At 33.2% G+C, this 20,591-nt stretch overlaps 1 protein-coding gene and 1 long non-coding RNA gene across 4 annotated transcripts; one reads left to right on the plus strand and one right to left on the minus strand.

Moving 5' to 3' along the window:
• The first annotated feature begins 11,791 nt into the window (after positions 1-11,791).
• LOC105798172 (hypothetical protein) lies at positions 11,792-12,959 on the plus strand. 3 transcript variants are annotated; one of them, XM_012628137.2, is made up of 2 exons: positions 11,792-11,989; positions 12,117-12,959. In XM_012628137.2, the coding sequence occupies exons 1-2, from the start codon at positions 11,985-11,987 to the stop codon at positions 12,790-12,792; spliced, it is 681 nt and encodes a 226-aa protein (XP_012483591.1). In that variant the 5' UTR covers positions 11,792-11,984; the 3' UTR covers positions 12,793-12,959. The 3 variants fall into 3 exon arrangements, with proteins under 3 accessions (XP_012483591.1, XP_012483592.1, XP_012483589.1); XM_012628138.2 differs by having other exon boundaries at positions 11,793-11,989; positions 12,148-12,959; XM_012628135.2 differs by having other exon boundaries at positions 11,793-12,959.
• A 6,837-nt stretch (positions 12,960-19,796) lies between these two features.
• On the minus strand, positions 19,797-20,286 carry LOC105797384 (uncharacterized). Its single transcript, XR_008188613.1, has 3 exons — positions 20,231-20,286; positions 20,022-20,120; positions 19,797-19,910 (listed from the first exon to the last, which is right to left on the minus strand). It is a non-coding gene; the product is annotated as an uncharacterized LOC105797384 (long non-coding RNA).
• Positions 20,287-20,591: the final 305 nt, after the last annotated feature.

The raw sequence follows: 20,591 nt of genomic DNA on the forward strand, positions 1-20,591 counted from the left end.
ACACTAACTCCTTACCACTTGAACCTACAGGCTCATTCTGATAGGAGTTTACAAACAATATTATATAAGTCCACCCAACAAGGATAAAGCTTGGATCAAAAATAACAAAATTTTCCAAATGTGGGACTTGAACCCAAGACCTCATACACACACCTAGAATACTTGGCCACTGAAGCAGATACTCATTTATGTCAGATTTCACAAAAACAACAATAAATTAATTGGGGCGTTACAAATCTACCCCCTAAAAGAAATTTCGGCCTTGAAATTTACCTGATTCGAACAGATGAGGATATTGCTAACTCATCGAGTCCTCAGGTTCCCATGTGGCTTCTTCAGAACCATGATTCCACCACAAAACCTTAACCAACGGAATAGACTTCCTCTTCAAAACCTTAATATCTCGATCCAAAATCTGAACCGGCTCCTCCTCAAAAGTTAAGTCCGGCTAACCTCGATCTACTCAACAGAGACAACATGTAATGGGTTAAACCGATACCACCTCAACATCGAGACGTGAAACATATCATGGATACGGTCTAACTCTAAAGGTAACTCTAATTGATAAGCAACTGGTTGCACACATCTTAGAATTCGATACGGCCCGATAAACCTAGGGCTTAACTTGCCCTTACGACCAAACCTCAGAACTTTCTTCCACAGAGATATCTTAAGAAATACGAAGTCACCCACAAAGTACTGATATCCATCATTTTCAGATTCTTATAGGACTTCTGTCTATCAGAAGCCGATTTCAGATGATCCCGAATCAGTCTAACCTTATCTTCAGACTCGAAAACTAACTCAGGACCCAAAATCTGTCACACAGCTAACTTAGTCCAACATAGCAGAGTATGACACTTACAATCATACAAAGCCTCGTAAGGTATCATCTGGATGCTAGACTGGAAACTGTTATTATAGGCAAACTCAGCTAACGATAGAAAATCCTCCCAATTACTTCGAAAATCAATTACACAGCTCTGAAGCATATCCTTCAGTATATGAATCACCCTCTCAGACAAACCATCGGTCTGAGGATGGAATGCAGTACTGAAGTCCAATCTCGAACCTAGAGCTTCGTGAAGTTTCTTCTAGAATCAAGAAGTAGAGCGAAGATCCCTATTAGAAATTATCGAAACTGGAACCCCGTGTAGTCTTACAATCTCGGAGATGTAGAGCTTCGCTAACTTCTGCAGAGAATAGTCCGTCCGGACCGGAATAAAATGGGTGGACTTGGTCTATCAATCCACAATGACCCAAACAGAATCCTTCTTAGTGGGTGTTAAAGGCAACCCACTAACGAAGACCATCGTCACTCGCTCTCATTTCTATAAGGGAATTTTAACAGGTTGTAACAAACCCGAAGGTAATTGGTCCTTAGCCTTAACTTGTTGGCACGTTAAAAAAACAGGCAACAAAATATGTTACCTCCCGTTTTAAACCCTCCACCAATGCAGCTCATGAAGATCTTGAAATTACCACCAGGATGTATAGTATAAAGGTCATTATGCGCTTCCTTCAGAATCGACTACCTCATATCAGAATCATTTGGTACAAAAATTGACCTAAAAAATATAGAACCCTATCTTTATTCAGTCCAAAATCAGATATACTGTTGCTCTTAACCTAATGGAACCGCAAAACCAGATAATCATCCCCTAACTACTTTTCTCAAATCTGCCCAATCCAAGTCGGCTTAACTTGCAACTCGACTAATAGACCCCCATCATCGAACAGACTAAGACGAGCGAACATCACTCTCAAATCAGTCATCACTCTACGAATGAGAGCATCGGTGTAAGATTCAACTCAATTATACAATCATAATCCTTGAGCAGCTCAATCCAACGATGATGTCTAAGATTCAACTCCTTTTGAGTAATGAAGTACTTAAGGCTCTTATGATTGGTGTAAATGATACAACTCTCACCATACAGATAGTGTCTTCAAATCTTTAAAGCGAACATCAGGGCAGCTAACTTGAGATCGTATGTCAAATAATTCCTCTCGTGTGACTTAAGCTGATAGGAGGCATAAGCCACAACCTTACCATCTTGCATCAGTACACATTCTAAACTGACGTGCGATGCATCACTGTACACCACAAACTCCCTACCAGATTTAGGTTATATCAAAATAGGAGCCTAAGTTAGAATAGACTTGAGCTTCTCGAAGCTCGATTGTTACGCATCAGACCAGACAAAGGGAATATTCTTGCGCAGAAGCTTAGTCAGAGGAGCTGCAATCAATGAAAACCCCTCAACAAACTGCCGATAATAATTTGCAAGTCCCAGAAAACTGCGAATCTCAAAAATATTCTTAGGTTGTTTCTAATCAAGCACATCCTCAATCTTTCTAGGAACAACTCGGATCCCCTCAGCAGAAACCACGTGCCTTAGAAAAGTTATCTCTTACAATTGGAACATGTTTCTCTCGAAGCATTTGAAGCACTACTTTAATCTGCTCATCCGCAGTCTTAGAATACACCAGAATATCGTCAATGAGGACTACGACAAACTGATCTAGATACAGATGAAAAAATTTGTTCATCAGATCCATGAATGCAACCGAAGCATTCGTCAAACCAAAGGGCATAACTAGGAACTTGTAGTGCCCATAACGAGTCCTAAATATCGTCTTATGAATATCAACTTCTTTAACCCTAAGCTGATGATACCCAGAACGAAGATCTATCTTCGAGAATACCGCAGCCCTACGAAACTGATTAAATAGGTACCTATTCTTCACAGTCAGTTTATTCAATTGCCGGTAGTTGATGCACATCCTCATGGTACCATTCTTTTTCTTTACAAACAAAATCGGTGCCTCTCACGGAGACATTCTAGGACAGATGAAACCATGATCCAGAAGCTCTTGAAGTTGAGTCTTAAGCTCTGTAAGCTCCTTCGGTGTCACACGGTATGGAGCGATGGACACCGAAGCAGTTCTCGATAGAAGCTTAATGCCGAACTTAACTTCCCGATTCGAAGGTAAACCCGGTAACTCCTCAAGAAAAACATCTAAAATTTCCTCATTGTTCTGATATCTCCAACAGAAGATTTTTCAGAAACTGAAACATTAACGTAGGCTAAATATGCCTCACACTTTTTCTAAACCAATTTCTCAACTACTAGTGCGTAGAATACATTAGACTGGTAATCTCAGCGCTCACCAATCACAACCACCTCCTTATCATTCTCGATCCTCAAAACGACCCTCTTAGTTACCCAGTCTAAGCTAACTCGGTGCTCAACTAACCAGTCCAAACCCAAGATTAAGTCAAACTCCCCAAATGGTAGCTCCATCAGATTTGCTGGGAACACAGCCCCTTGTACTTCTAATGGAACATTCTTATAAAGTTTATTTACCCGAACAACTACCCTAATGAACTCAGTGCAGTAATCTCACCAGAAGTACACTCAACTAAAATCCCTAAATTCTCAGAAACGATAATAGTTACATAGGAGTGTGTAGAACTTATGTCTATCAAAACAGTATATGGAGCATTAAAAATTAAAAATGTACTAGTGATTACATTAGGTGCGTCTCTGGTCTCTCGATGTCGAGCAGCATAAACCAGTGCAGGCTGCCTCGCCTCTGAATGACTAGCACCTCTACTCGGTGCTCTCTGTCTTTAGCCCATACCATTGCCCCCTCTAGCCGGTCCTCGGCCACTGGATGGCTGCTGTACTGCCCTCTGAGGCTAAACAGAACTCAGCCCTGAAGCTTGCATCTGACCAACACGATGTGAACACTCTTTAACCCAATGCTCTAAAGACTTACACCGCAGACAAGCCTCTAATCTCCTCCAACACTCGCCTAGATGGCGCCTACCACAGTCACCACAAGGCTGAATCCCAGTAGGAGCAATAGGAACTCCCACTTTAACAAGCCTATCAGGTTTGGTCCATTTCTTAGGCCTCTGAACAGAACTAGAGGGCTCTGGATCCCTCTTATTCTTACCTCTCTCTTGCTTTGTTCTGGCACTCCACGCGCTTAACCTCTTCGGCGATCTTCGCCTTATTCACAAGAACAACAAACTCATACCCTTTTTGCGGAGCAATTAGAACCCTTAGACTATCCCTCAAACTGTCATCAAAACGGACACATTTATCATATTCGGATGCCACCATGCTTCAAGCGTAGTGACTTAATCTGAGAAAGTCAGCCTCATACTCGGCCATAGACTTATCACCCTGCGTGAGATTCATGAACTCACGCCTACGAGTATCCACATAGCTCACGCCTATGTACTTCTCCTAGAAGATAGTCTTAAAATAATTCCAGTTCAGACAATCCGGTTGAATACACTCCTCAACTAACAGGCATCACTGATAAGCTTCTTCGCGAATCAAAAAAACTGCACATTTTAATTTCTGCTTAGGAGTGCAGTCGATGTCGTTTATTATCCTCTCGGTGGCCTCTAACTAGTACTTAGCTACAGTAGGAGCGACTCTAGTGATGCCCCTAAACAACTCAGCTCCATTAGACTGGAGTCATTTAGTTACCGACCCACGACCCCTAGATCCGAAATGGGGTCCAACGATCCTCTTTTTAAAACTCTCAACATGGCTCGGAACAATGCGTCGTCCCAGTAGAACGACTTTGAGACTCGATCTTAGTAGTGTGTGGCGGTGTCTCACTCAGATCCAAATTTGACATCTCGCCTGAAAAGAAGACTCACTCGTTTCCCTACAGGCCACCGCGCCCACAAATACTACGACTACGAGTTCCACGAGCGCTCATCGTATTTTTATTTTTATCTACATTATAAAATTTTATGCATTAGTTCCAGTGTTTATTTGCAGATATTTTATGCTTAAATTATCAGAACTTCAGAAGTATTTCAGAGGTTTTAGTTTCTAACTAACTCAGTACAGTTTCAGAAAGTACTAACTATAGTGTTTTCTAAATTCAGAGATACTTATAGGATCGGCGTCGGAAACTCGGTGTACCATATACTCATTCAGGATAAACAAATTTTGCTTGAAACCAATCTTTTTCAAATGAGATTTTGAAACCCAAAATTCACAGCTCGAGTTTTACAACTTGGCTATGATACCACTAAATGTAACACCCCAAACACAGCTTAGACGTTATGGTTGAATATGGGAGTGTTACGAAGAAGGGTTTTGAAACCGACAATACTTTGATAAAATTATGATCAGTTAATTTGTTAAAATGTCCAAGTTTTATAAAACATATTTATATATTACTGAAACCGTTATATGTAATCATTTAAAGTTAACTATTTATTATGCAACAGAAGTTTGAAAATCGTTTAAAATAAATCCAAGCTCATGTTTCCAAAAACCATTTATTAAAACTATTTGTTTGCGTAAGTTTTTTTGCCAATGTTGCAGAAAAAAAAGCAAAACAAAATCCAAATTCAAAATTTAAAACCATAAAGTCCAGAGAGTCCCAAAAATTACAAACTCTCAAGAAAAACCAGATTTAAAAAAAACTAATAATATTAGATAAAAATAATTCTCTGTCGAGTGGTCACCGCTGAGCCTCCGTCGCACCGTCCCGCCTATGCCTGTGGATTACCTGAACATGACAGACAATCAGATGTGAGTTTCGTAAACCCAGTATGTAACCTGATAGAAATAGTTATGCATCATACACATTATATCATGTACAATTAGATCTAGATTCGGACTTAAGTCCATAACAGATGCATATATTAAAATAAGATAAATAGAACATATATACAGAATCTTACCCCCATCCTCTACACACCATCTCCGACCATCCTATCACACCATGTGGGGCACCATATAATGTCGATGCGACACATAATAGATAATATGTAGTCAAGCTGCCAGAATATAGGTGAAAGGTTGTCGTACAGATGACTTCCTCCACATATACAAATCTCACCGCAAATATAGATACAAAATACAGTATTAACAGAGTTAACATGCTTAACTTTCTCATATATAAATATTATATATATACCCAAATAGAACAGTCCTGTATACTTATCAGTGTCCTCCTCAAATCAGACTATCAGATCACATGAATTAAGGTTTGGTTAGCCCTTACCGACCCTACGGTAGGCCCACAGTCGATCGGAATGACCCGTACGACCCTAGGGAAAATTTTAAAATTCTGGGCCTATACGCCTAGATTGCCCTTGCTCGTGTAGCCCACACGGCCTGGCCCAAAACCCACATGCCTATGTGGCATACCTGTGTGAGCCTACATGCCTAATTTTGCCTAGCTCATATAGCCCACACGGCCACACTCACATCGTTACACGACCGTGTCTTATGCACGGCCTCGCCTTCATCAGTCACATGATCGTGTCTCGTAAACGGCCAACCACATGATCGGCCACACACCCGTGCGGCGTCGATAGACTCCATCTCGATTTTTCGTGTTAGGAGTACACACCTGGTTTAATTTTGGTGTGAAAACACTCCCGAGACCAATAGAACCTAAAATCGACAAAAAAACTCTCAAAATCAGTCTAAATCCTCAATTAAATCGAACTAACGAAACTAACAACGGTAAGATTCAAGTGTTCAACACTTACCCGATTCCCCGAACGATAACGATTATGATTCCACAAAAGAAGAACTCCGTACCTCACGATTCACTGATGCCAAAACCACAATTTTAATACTTAATAGAAAAAACAACATCGTCAAAAAGAGATAAACTGCTTAAAAGAATTCGCCTTCCAACCACGACTTACCAACCCGCACAAAAAACTAGAAACTCGAAACACCGAAATTAAAAAGGGGAAAAATAAGGTAGAACTTCAAAAGACCTTTAACGCTCACGCTCACCGAAACAAAAATATCACCCACACTCACGCTGGGATTCAAACACAGGACCTCCAACACACTAACTCCTTACCACTCAAACCAGTAGGCTCATGCTAATACAAGTTTACAAATAATATTATATAAGCTCACCCAACAAGGATAAGGCTTGGATAAAAAAACAAAATTTTCCAAATATGGGACTTGAACCCAAGACCTCATACACACACCCAGAACACTTAGCCACTGAAGTAGATACTCATTTGTTTCAGATTTCACAAAACTAAAAATAAATTAATCGGGGCGTTACATGTGGTAAGTTCAAATGATGGCAATTTTAGTTCAAACTGGCCTGAAAAAGGTTGTTATCGGGAAAAAAATCTAAGACTCTAAATCAAACAGAATGGGAAGAGCTTGATAAAAAGGCCTTGTCTGCAATCCAGTTGTACCTCGCGAATACGGTATTGCAGAAGGTATTGATGGAGAAGACCTCACCTACTTTGTGGAAAAAGTTAGGAACTCTTTATGCAACTAAGTCTCTGGCTAACCGATTAGTGTTGAAACAATGTCTATTTATGTTTTGCCTGAACAAATGTGAGCTTCTTAGAGATCATATCAGTCAATTCATTACTCTTTTAAATGATTTAAAGAACGTTGAGCTTTAGATTGACGATGAAGATCAGACCATATTATTTTTGTGCTATTTACCCCATTCATACAATTCTTTCAGGGAGACCCTGATTTATGGCAGAGATAACTCTCGTTCGAAGATGTGAAGGGTCATTTGTTTAGTAGAGACAAACTCGACAATGAGTTTGGTTTGGATAGCAAGACAGATAGGTAAGCTTCCGTTTTGATAGCATCAAAGAAGCGAGATAAAAGATGTCACTATTGTAAAAAAGTTAGGTCACGTCAAAGTAGATTGTTATAAACTGAGAAATAAAAGAGTTGCTGAGAGTAACAGGGAAGATGTAATTCGTGCTAATTTGGCTAACGAAAGCGATGATGATTTCTTGTTAGTGTCAATGAGCGAAAGCTCCGAGATTACGTCCAAGTAGATCCTAAATTCAGGATGTTCTTTCCACATGTGTCCCAATAGAGAATGGTTCTTCACATACAGTTCGATTGAAGGTGGAATTGTGCGCATGGGAAATGATTCATCTAGTAAGGTAATTGGTATTGGTACTGTTAAAATTAAAATGCATGATGGGATGATTAGGACACTCTCAGATGTCAGGTATGTACCTGGTTTACGAAAGAATCTCATCTCCTTGAGTATTTTAGAATTGAAAGGATGCAGAATCAACATCAAGTCGAGCGGCATTAAGGTATCTCATAGAGCTCTCATTTTGTTAAAAGGTAAAAGGATTGGCAACCTTTATATTCTGGAAGGTTCTACAGTGATCGGTGAAACCGGATGTCCCTCATCCTTTACAGAGTCGAAGTCAACTCGTTTGAAGTGGAGGCAACTTGGTCATAAGAGGGAAAAAGGTATGACCGTTTTGTTGAAGAGAGAGGTTTTCTTTTAGATGCAGGTTTTAAAAAGTCAGGGCATTGTGTTCGTGAAAATCAGACCCTAGTTATTTTTTATTTGGCAATGTACAAGTCGGAGGCTAGAAGTCTTCTAGTTTCTAAGCATAGATTCGACTCAATTAATTCCCTGCATAATTCAAGATAGGCTCGTGGCGAGCTTTGGCAAAGATGGCGTTGTGGAAATATGAGTCAAGGTGGAGATTTGTTAAGTATGACTCCTATGTTCAATCAAATTTGAGAAATAATTTTATAGTTAAACTCTGTTTATTTGTTTCAATCAAATTCTGATTAGTTTAAATTATTTTATTATTATTTGACCTATGAATTTAGCCTATAAATAGGCTCTTTTACAACCTTAGAAAAAACACATCCACTAAAGATTAGAACTCATAACACATTTAAAGAATTTTGTGTTTATGTTTTGAGGGTTCTTTGTTTCGGGTTTCGAGGTTTAGTTTTTATCTCCATCTTTTGTACTCTTCGTTCTTTTGCCATTATAGTAAATTTATTTTTCCGCGTGGTTTTTTATCCTCTTTGGAAGAGTTTTTCTATGTTAAATTTGTGTGTTCAATTTCTCAATTTCTTTCGCTATTTTTACTTGTTCATTGCGTAATCGGGTCGATCCCCAATAATTTTTTATTAAGAAAATAAAATATTAAATATAAGGTTAGTACGTGTCACCATCTGATAAGTCTATTAATTGGTTTTAATGGTAAATGGGTTAAAGAAGAAAATTGTTAACAAAGAGGGTTAATTGATTTTTTGAGTTAATAGCAAGGATTCAATTAGGTGCTAATAAAGTTGAGGGACTTTATTGATTATTTTATTTGTTCTTAAGGGTTTTTGAGAGTTATAATAATTTAAAATGCCATGTGATTTTGATTTTAAATTGTGTTAGTTATTTTATATTTTCATTTTACCGTGATGAATATTAATTTTTTAGGGTTCATAATTGTCCTTTCGAACAATGCCTTCTTCAAGGTCCAACTTTAAGTTCTTTTTAAGATTTGAAGTCGTATTTTAATTTCTAAGTTGTATTATATTTTATTAGATTATGACATACCACGTATGGGTGAAATTTTTTATGTAAAAATATATTTATAAAAGATCATTTAAAAATCACATGAGCCCTCGGTTAAAATAGTAAAGTTGATGTTGTAAGAATCTTGGTTACCTTAGTTTAAATCTAATGATTGATGAATTTATTTTCGGTTAGTAAATTATTTTTGAAAAGCAAAAGGTACCATTATAATAATATTTATTTTTTAAATAAAAATATTTTTAGTGATTTTCAATTCAATAAATATTCAGTTGATTTATTATATCAAATCAGTTAAAGGCTTGAATATAGTATAGATATGGATTAAAGTACCTCAAAAGTTCTTGTATTATAGGAGTGTATCAAATTAGTTCCTCTATTATTAAATAGATCAATTTAGTCCCTATACTATTAAAAAGAATCAAATAAATCCAAATTATAACAAAGTTAACATTTGTTGTATAAAAAGTCTTGAAAAGTATTTGTTCCAACTACAGTTCAATTCTCAACAAAAGATTCCATTTACGAAACCATACATATTACAAATATATTAACTCTGTTAAATATTAACTCTATTTTAATTTGACCTTATTTGATTCTTCTTAATAAAATAAAGACTAAATTAATTTATTTAATAATAGCAGAAAGACTAATTTAATAAAGTGGAGGGGCTTCCGGACTACAGTCACCTATATGGATATGTGGAGGTCATTGGGTTTGAAAAAGCAATCGTCTCCGCATTTTGTGGTTGACAATAAAATGGGGGAAAAAGTCATGGAAGCCTATCAAAGACGGAGTTGAAAATGAAAACGTGTTGCCACATTTTCTCTCTTTCATTCAAATCACTATGAAAACATGAAAAATGACTACATTACGCGTATTACTATTTTTGAAGGCTTATCTTAAATTCTTATTTATTATTCAAATTCATTTAAATTTAAATAAATAAATATTAATATTATTAAAACAAACACTTATAACTAGGGGGTCGATTTACTTGTGACAAGCGACTAACCGAAAATTTTGAGGGAAGAGGAGATAGGAATTAGAAGAAGAAAAGGTTGAGTATGCAAGTTAATGGCTTGAGTGTGTTTAGGGAAGAGAGATCCTTCATACATCGTGTGTTGGGATATTTATAGGAGAGGTTTCCTTATCATGTAGCACCATGTCGTTGACAATATTTTTATTTGAATTTGAGAATTTTTGATAAGAAGATGATATTGAACATATTTTTTTTTCATTATTATTAGATATTTTCTGAAAATAAGAATGAAATAATTGAATTAAATTTCAAAGTCAATTATAATGTTTCAAAAGAATATGATCTTCAGCTTGACTAAAATGAATAATCAAGTTTGATTAAAATTCTAAGTTTCAACCATAATCACAGTAACCTTTTTTAATGACTTATCCAATTTAAAAATTATAAACATTTTAATAAATTTATCAAAAATTTAATATTTAAAACTAAAATTCATTTAATAAAATATATTTAATTTTAATAAAATTTAATAAATTGTTATTTTAATTGGGTTTTATTTAAATTAAATGGATAGAGAGATTGAACTTTTCGGAATAAAAAAAATTAAAAATTCAAAAAAAATTATATATATGTAGAATTAGACAAAAAAAGAAAAAGAAAAGAAAGATAGCTAATTTATAGAATTAGGGATGACAATAGGGCAGGATGGGGTAAATACTGCTAAATTCATCATTTCTCCACAATTAGTACACTCTTTAAAAACTGCTACCACTCCGCATCTATCCTTACTCCACCCTACTCTATTTTAATTTAATTTTTGTTATTTATCTTTAATATTTTCAATCTTTTTAAAGTTAAGTAAATATTTAAACATTAATTTTTTAAAAAATCTATCTCATTCCGCTTCATATTCACTTTTTAAAAATCTATCTCATTCAGAATTTATTAGGGATTTAAATTTTATTGTGATAAAGAAATTGGTGATATTTTGGGTTAAAATACAACTATGCCATCGTATTATTTGTAAATATTGAAATATATGTTTGCTGTTATATTTTGGGAATATACTTAAACTTGTCTAAGTAATTTTTATATTAAACTTTAAATTATTGAATTTTTAATTAAATTTTATTATTTAAAGTTTTACTACTTAATATTAGTTTTGATGATTTGAAAACAAAATTTAACAAGAAAATATTTTAATTTTATAATTAACAATAAATTAATTTCTAAAATTATAAATTAATAAATTAATTTAAAATGAAAAACTTGGAATATATTTACTTCTTATAAATACTTGTTTTTATTAATTTTTAGTATCATATCAATTTATTATTTTTAAGTATTAAAATAAATAATATTTTGTTTATTAAATTTTGTCTAATTATTTTAAATAAAAAGTTCAAACTAAAAGTATGCAAGAGTAGTAAACGGCAAATTTGAGTGACAAATGCAGAGTCAGACATTAACCCTAAAATTTTTAAGACAATGGAAAAGGTCAAAAAAGACTATTCCTTTATTCCTTTCTATCAATTTGGGATTGAAAATTTCCATTTATTTGGTTGTTTCGTGAAGGAAATTAATCATTTGCGGACTAACAAAATCATCTGATCTTGAGGTGGAAACAATAAAGTTGGCTGCTTTTTGAGTTCGTATGAGGTGGGTCTGAATTTGGATTTAGTGTTTGGATTGAAGGAAAATTGATAAGAGTTTCAAATTTCCTTTCGTTTTTTTCTCTTTTCAATTTAAAATTCTGGGTTTGATTTCAAATGGTCAATTTCCTTAGCTCAATCTCAGTCTGCAACTCCGTTGACCAGGCTTCAATCATGGCAAATTCCGTGAATTCAAATGATTTTCTGATGAACTCCAAATCATCATCGTCAAGGAAACAAAAGGTATCCACCAATTCACCAAGTTGTTTAAAAATTCCTTCTTGTGAAAGATCAAGATCTGCTGCCATTGATGTATTCATCTTAATTGCTGTGATTGCTGCTTGTGGATTCTTGTTGTTCCCAACTATCAAGTGTATGTCTTTGAAACTCATTGAATTGATTGAAGCAGCCTTTTATTTGTTTAAAGAGGAAATTGTGAGAACTCCAATGATATATGCATCTATAGGACTAGGTTTTTCTTGTGCTGCCATAGCTACTTGGATTTTGCTTCTATGTACAAATAGGAAATGCAGGAACCCTAATTGTAGAGGTCTTAGGAAAGCGGCTGAATTCGATATCCAATTGGAAACCGAAGAGTGTGTTAAGAACTCCAACACTTTGGTTAAAGACGGTGCTAAAAGAGGGCTCTTCGAGTTGCCCCCGGATCATCATAAGGAATTAGAAACCGAGTTAAAGAAGATGGCGCCGGTTAACGGAAGAGCAGTGCTCGTGTTTCAAGCTCGGTGTGGATGTTCTGTTGGTAGATTGGAAGTTCCGGGGACGAAGAAGCAAAGAAAGGTCAAGAAGTAGGATTTGATAGAAACATGAATTAAAAGCAAATACAGAAAACTAGTCATAATGCAGAGAGGAGAGTGCCTTCTCTGGTTAGTTTAAATAAGCTCTTATGGCTATAAGTTGTAAGGATTATATACAATTGATTATAGTGGAGAATATAATAATCTTTTCTTTTATGATAATTTACATCTGTTGATCATTGAAGTTTGAAACTTTTTCAATATTAGATTAAAATGCTTTCTTTTGATATGTTGATTGCTAATGCTTATGGTGACTATTCCACTAAACTTATCCGGAAAGTGCTTGATTCGGCAAGATACTATGTAGTAAAAGTTTTGGTTTGCCATTTAGCCGATGCCCCAGGGTGTTAAATGCTTTTCCGCAGACATGCCGGACTCATTTTACCGGATACCTTCATGGCAGAGGTAACTTCTCTTGTTTCGTTTCATTTCTTTTCGTTTTTTTACGGTTAATTGGCAACTTATTATTATTCTGTTTGTTGTCCAGCTAGTTCTTCATTGGTTTAAACTGTGAAATTTGATTTTGGAACTGGAATTCAAAAACGGTACGTGGTCTCAAACCTCATTTTATGTTTTATCTAATTTCTGTCTGCATTAGAAGATGGATGAGTTTTGCTTGTCTTGGTTTAGCTATGGTTCAATCTCGTGAGTATATGTATTGTGTTTATCATATGGCAATATGTGCTGGATTAATGCAAAAATGATGGCTTGATGTTCCGGGTTGAGCTATCACGAGTGGTGTTAAAATTAAACATACCGGTGTCGGGATACATTAGATTCCTTGATATCTTCGAAGTAGGAAATCTAGATATTTGGTGAATTTAGGCAAGTAGTTGACTTTGTACATTCTGCTTTAGAGATATGTGTCGGGTACAGATATTCGTTCAAGATGTGTGGAACATGGATGGATATGTAAAGAGAAATGAAAAGTCGAAACAACTGACGACAACTGGAGCAAAGATCTGTTACAAGATCTTTCCCATCTTGCATTTCCCTGCCGAACTTGAAGTTTTTGACAGGGTTCTAGGGGGCCAGTAGTAAATTATAAATGTTTGGGAGGGTCAAAATGCAATTATACCACCGTACTAATTTATATTTTTATGATTTCTAAAGGGATTTAAAAGCAATTCTACCAATTTGGGGGTCAAGATCACTGCTTGCCCCTTCCAGCTCCGCAGGAAGAAATCTCAAGTTTAAAGTTAGTTCTGAAGATATCATTGTGGCAAAAGTACTATGGAGACTTCTGTACTAGGAGTTAGATTGTATTTTGTTTCTTCTATTAAAAAAATAGGTAAATTAGTCTTTCATTTCTATTAAAAGTTTCATTCACTTGTACTATTTAAAACTGGCGTGATTGACGAAATAACTAAATAGTTATACATGGCGTGCCACATGTACATCATGTTGATGTACAAAGACCAATTTTTTACGGTAAGAACGGAAGAAATTTTTCATAGAAGGATTAGGTTATTCTTTGATTTAACGTATGAAGATTAATTTGTCTATTTTTTTTAGTGGAGAGTCTAAATGCAATTCACCTCCTAATATAAAAACTTCCATAATACATTTATATCTGTTATTGTCGTTATTGGATATTTAATATTAATATTTATTTCTATATTAGCATAGAACATGATGCCCACTATAAATCCAAGTAGTATGATTCTTGGGAACAAGATTAGGATTAGATTGGAGAATAAAAAAAAAAATATATTCTCACAGGTGATGGTGATTGCATTACCATATATTGAAATAAATACGCATGGAATTAAGTTCTTAGATTCTACCTCAATCATGGAGCATATATCCCAAGTTTAGGCATTGCTGCCATATTCAATCAATTACGTGCAATTCTGAATTTTCTTTTGCTAGACATCTCAAATAAGTGATATAGACATGTTTATATGATTGTAGCCATGTCTTCCATTAATGTCTAGCCTGTCACTATGAAGGTTTGGCCTCAAAATTGGTCAAAAATAATTTTAATTCTTATAAGTTTTTATTTTGAACACCGAAAATAAAATAAATATGCAAATTGGGCATTGTTGACAACAATTGCTTTCATTTTAGTTATTTTATTAATTTTTCATTTTGGTCACCCATTGTTAAACAATATTATTGTACATTAGTCACTTAACTTTAATAAGTTCTTATTTTGGTCATTTATTTTATCTTTTAAAAATTAATTTTAATTTTTTAGTAAAAGAAAAATTGAGGTTTTATAGGAAAAACTTGAATTTGTAAGAGAAATTATTTTTGTTAGAATTAATTTTGGTTTTTTTTTCGATAAAAGGGAAAAATAATAGATTTTACATGGAATTATCTAGACTTTTTAGGAAAATCAATTTTAATTTTCTTTTTTTTAGAATTAATTCTATTTTTTCAAGAAAAACATAAGGTTTGACAGAAAATTACTTAGGTTTTAGAAAAAAAACATTTTATCTTTTTAATTTCAAATTTTTTTTACATTTTAGAATTAATTTTTAGTGTTTTGGGTAAAGAAGAGAGAAAAACTCTAGGTTTTCTTAGGGAAAATTTTGGGATTTTATAGAGAGTTGAAATATAAAGAAAAACTTAGATTTCATCTTTAAAACTCAAGTTTTTTTTGAAAAGATTAAAATTAAACGATTAATCAAAATAAAAACTTATTAAAGTTGAGTGACTAAAATAATTGTACAATAACATTAAATTAATGTAGTGACCAAAATGAAAGCTTATTAAAGTTAAGAATAAAATGTCCAATTTATAAATTTTTATTTTCAGTGCCCATCAATTATGTAGTTTACTCTTTCTAAATTTGTTCTGGTTGATTTATACATTAGGTTTTATAGATTTGATCATTCGAACCAGGTTTTGATAAGTCATTTTTTTAATTTCAATTCATCTAATCCAATCAAAATTATTTACTATTAAAAATATTTTGTAGGACTCAACATTTACATGTGTTGGTATTAGGAGAATAAAGTGATTCTCTACTAAACTCAACACTCGTGTTGTTGAGATCTTCATAACATAGTTCAAAAAAAAAATAAAAAATATTTGATTTGATATGGCTTGATCTCAACTCCAATCGAGGTTAGACTTTTTTGTTTCTAATTATCTCCTTTATAGAATAAATAAAGTCCAAACAACTATAGAGCCCATTTACATTTATCCAAACGCCCCAAATTACATCAACCCAATAAACCTAAACCTAAAACCCAGCCAACCCAAGCCCAAAACCAATAGCAGAGGAAGGGTCGGGAAACCCTAACAGCATATGGCCTCCAGCAGACCCCAGCAGCCGCTCGTCTCGGAACCGGTACCCCCACGTTCACCTGCAAAACAGATTCAAAGAGTCCAAACATTGTAAAACAGCAAAAAAAAGGGGAAATAAGTTGTTCTAGGTCTATAAAAAGGCCAATCTTTTGTATTGAAAAGGGGAGATTTTTTTTGGTAACAAAAAAGAATACAAAGAAAAGAAAACAGATTCGAAAATTTTTGGAAAACGGAGGTGATTATTTTTTAGTTTACTTTGTGGGTGTTTGATTTTATTTACTTATTTATTATTTAGTTTTTTTTATTTTTTTATTTTTTACTTAAAATATAAAAAGGGAGAAGGAAACTTGCCTTTTTCGCCGGAGTCGTCGAATTGAGGCCGTCTCTGCCGCAATCGGAGCATTGGCACAAGATGGAACGGCGGCTCAAGGGTTAAAAGAAAAACCCTAAACTGAGCAGGGTAGTTTTTTAGGGAAAAATTGAAATAAAAATGTGTTTTTTTTTTTAAATTTTTTTCTCTACTTAACTGAGGAGCAAAACGGCGCTGTTCGGTTTTTGGGGGGGTGAGTCCGCGCGTAGACCCGACACGCAGGTTGGGTCCGCGCGTTTTCACCCTAAATGGGTAATTTTTGCGATTGCCCCTCGGTGTTTTCCCATAGTTCCAAATCCATTTTTTAAATTTACCCGGTTTAACTTGAATTTATTCATTTTAGCCTTTGTCAATGCAGGTAGGTTATTGTTAATCTGGTCCCCCATGTCATTCGCGTGTTGCATTTTCGTCCTTCATTTTACTGTTAATCCCATTTGTTACTTGCTGATTCAATTTCAATTACAGCATGATCCTTTTTACTCAATTTATTACCTTTAGCATTATTATTTTATTATTACTACTCTTATTTTATTCCCGTTATTGATATGTTCATTTAATTCTCATTTGCCTTCTCACATACTTATATTACTTTACAATATATATATATATATTTTATATACTGCCAATTTTTTTACATGAAATTCTTTTTATAAATACATACATTTTTTACAAAGCGTATATATCTTTTACATTTCGATTTCAGAAACAATTTTTTTGTAAATATATACATATCCACATACTTTTATATTTTTTATATATTATTTTATTTTCATAATTTTTACATTCATATGTGTACATATATACATACATATTTTAATTCTTATATATCCATATTTTATATATATATATATATATATTTTATTTTCATAGTTTTTTATAACATGTATATATATATATATATATATTTACATTTATATTTTATAATACATATACATTTTCTTTATTTTATAATCCATGCACATATACATGCATTTTTATAATATATATATACATACATACTATTCTTTAGAAATTATTATAAGTTTTTTTTGTTTTTTTTGTTTTATATATTTCATTCTTTTTCCTTTTATATGTATACTTATATATATATATATATATATATCTTTTAATATAGGCATATACATATTTTCAAAATTTACCTATGTATCATACTCATATATATACATGTTTTGTAAATACATATACATATATAATTTAAATTAAAGTATGTGTTTCATGTTGTATATTAGCATTTTATCATGCTTTTAAAGAAAATATGTTTGATTTCATTAAAGCATTAAAAACATTTTTGTTCAAAGGCTTTCAAAATAATGCGATATTCGATATTTGGGATTTTCGAGAAGATTGAGCCCTAACGTATTGGGTTCCAATTTTCCTTGTCAAACCTAAATAATCGACCATATCGTTTTCAAAACGCATAAATGTAAAAATCATTTTTGGGAATTTGACTGAATTTGACTTGTTGTGTCCTAATGTATTGGGCATGATATATCGCTTTCTCGAGATGGAGATTTTCTTATAAAATAAAAGCGATATTCAAAGTTTGGGGATTTTGAGAAATTGTACCCTAACGTATTGGGTCTCGATTTCTTCGTTTGACTTAAACAATTTATTATCCTTTTCAGATTTCATCATTTGAGTTTTTTTAAAAAAATTTTAACCCTCGACACTAAGGCATTAAATAATTAATTTCGTACTGATTTTTAGGTGTTACGAGGGTGCTAACCCTTCCTCGTGCGTAACTGACTCTCGAACTCATTTTTCTTAAATTTCGTAGACCAGAATAATTTTTAAGGTGGGCCGATCACACCTCAATAAAGGATCGGTGGCGACTCCAGTTTTTATTTTTAAAGTCGACAACTAAATTTTTGTTTTCAAAAGATGGTTTCGACAATATGTTCTTCAAAAATAATTTAAAATTCTCTCAAAGTTACTTTCAAAATCTACAAACCCTAACGGTGAATTCGAGTACAATTGCTTATAATTACACATATGTGACATGTTTGAATAACCAATACAATTAGGGTGCGTTTGGTTCGCTGTATTGGATTAGAGATGTATTGGATTAGAGGTGTATTGGATTAGAGGTGTATTGGATTAGAGGTGTAATAGCAAATCAACTGTTTGGTTGAATGTAATGGAATAGAGGCGTAATAGTAATCTTGTGTTTGGTTGAATGGAATAGAGGTGTAATAGCATAGTGGAAAAAACTAAAATGACTAGAATACCCTTAGCATAAATTTGTTTTGGTAAATGATTATTGTTATTGTTATTTAAATTTTAATAATAATATTATTATCAATAATAAATATTTTAATCATATTTAAACATAATTATTATTAAATATATTTTAATTAAAATATATAATTTAATAAAATTCTTAATAATTACCGAAATTTGTTTTGGTAAATTATTATTGTTATTGTTATTTAAATTTTAATAAGATTATTATTAATATCAATAATAAATAATTTAATCATATTTTAACATAATTATTATTAAAAACATTTTAATTAAAATATATAATTTAATAAAATTCTTAATAATCAATATTCTTATATAAATTTACTAAAATCATAATATATGATACTATAAAATATAATTTAACATAATTATTATTAAAAATATTTTAATTAAAATATATAATTTAATAAAATCCTTAATAATCAACATTCTTATATAAATTTACTAAAATCATAATATATGATACTATAAAATATAATTTAACATAATTATTATTAAAAATATTTTAATTAAAATATATAATTTAATAAAATTCTTAATAATCAATATTCTTATAACAAAAATTCAAAGTAATTTCCGACGGCTAAAATGTTAAGGCTACAATTGTAATAGCATTACATGTTAGATCAGTAAACCATATAATAAAAGTATTGGCATATCAAACACTTTGCCTAAACCATGGAAAATGACAAAAAAAATGGCGATTCCAAAGTATCTTGACAAATAAGCATTCGGATTCACAACAACTACCACAGCAAATGTAAAGATGGGAAACCCCCAGTTGGGAATGAGAAGTCATTGCTTGTGCATCCTCCATTTGCAATGTATTGTTTGGAGCTTGTTGATATACTTGAACCAACAATAGGACCATTTCCCATGGCTTTGGTTGAGTCCACGTTCATGTTACATACTTTTTTGACTTTCTTCTCTTGTACCTTTACAAGTTTGAAATGACATTAGAAATACCCAGCAGGATGACAAGGTTAAATTTGTAGATTTGCTATGTTGTCGCTTTTGGGATATTGATATTCCTTGGGAAAAATAGTGGAGTTATCACAATAATAATTTGTGTATAACTTCATAACTGTAAAATCCGGAATAGAAAATATGCCTTTACCTACCTTCCATAACTTTATTGTTCTATCATTTGTCGACAAAAGAAAAAGAGCACCATTAGATGACTGGCACCACCTAATTTTGTTAATTTTCTCCTCAATTTCCAAGCTCTTCAGATAGTCAAACTGTATTAAACCAAGGGAGTACACGTTTTCAATATTCAAGTCCAGAAAGTTTTTAGCATGTACTCCCAATAATCATTATGTTTATGTCTACCACAAACCAAGCATAAATACCTCAGGTTCGTGGCTCTGAAACTCTGTTTTATAGTGAAACTCAGGATGCCTATTGATTGGATAATCCATCTTCTCTAGATCTCTTCGATGTCCAACATGCTACATATTATAAAACGGTATGACAAAGTGTGAGAACAGAACAGGAGAATCACGAAGAAGTGAAACAAGCGTGTTCGAAATATTAAAAGAAAAATGGTCAGAGAACGTACGTCTTGAGTGTCAGTCCTTTCAAACAAAACCACCCGACCCCCACGATCACCGGTAGTAAGGTGATCGCCATTTCTATTGGATTCAATTGCAGATATGATATCAATTGAAAAAGAAACAATGACATGTAAATCAAGTGAAAAGAGAAGCAGAACATGTAGGACATATAAGTACCAAGTATATCTCACCCGCAACTGTTTTATTCACACAAGCAGACTCATCAAGCAAAGTGTATCATGGAAAAGCTCTTCAAAATTTTCTATTTAATCACGCTTAGACTTGGATAATAAAATAACTATAATGAGAAAGGGCAATGCTCAGAAAGCCTTCAAAGTCGATATATATATGAGATGGAGAGTAGGT

This window comes from Gossypium raimondii, chromosome 9 (genome assembly GCF_025698545.1).
Source record: "Gossypium raimondii isolate GPD5lz chromosome 9, ASM2569854v1, whole genome shotgun sequence".
Lineage (NCBI taxonomy): Eukaryota > Viridiplantae > Streptophyta > Magnoliopsida > Malvales > Malvaceae > Gossypium > Gossypium raimondii.

What these genes read in the sequence shown, in the direction of transcription:
- LOC105798172 (XM_012628135.2), top strand. Translation starts at nt 12,100, where the DNA reads ATGGTCAATTTCCTTAGCTCAATCTCAGTCTGCAACTCCGTTGACCAG.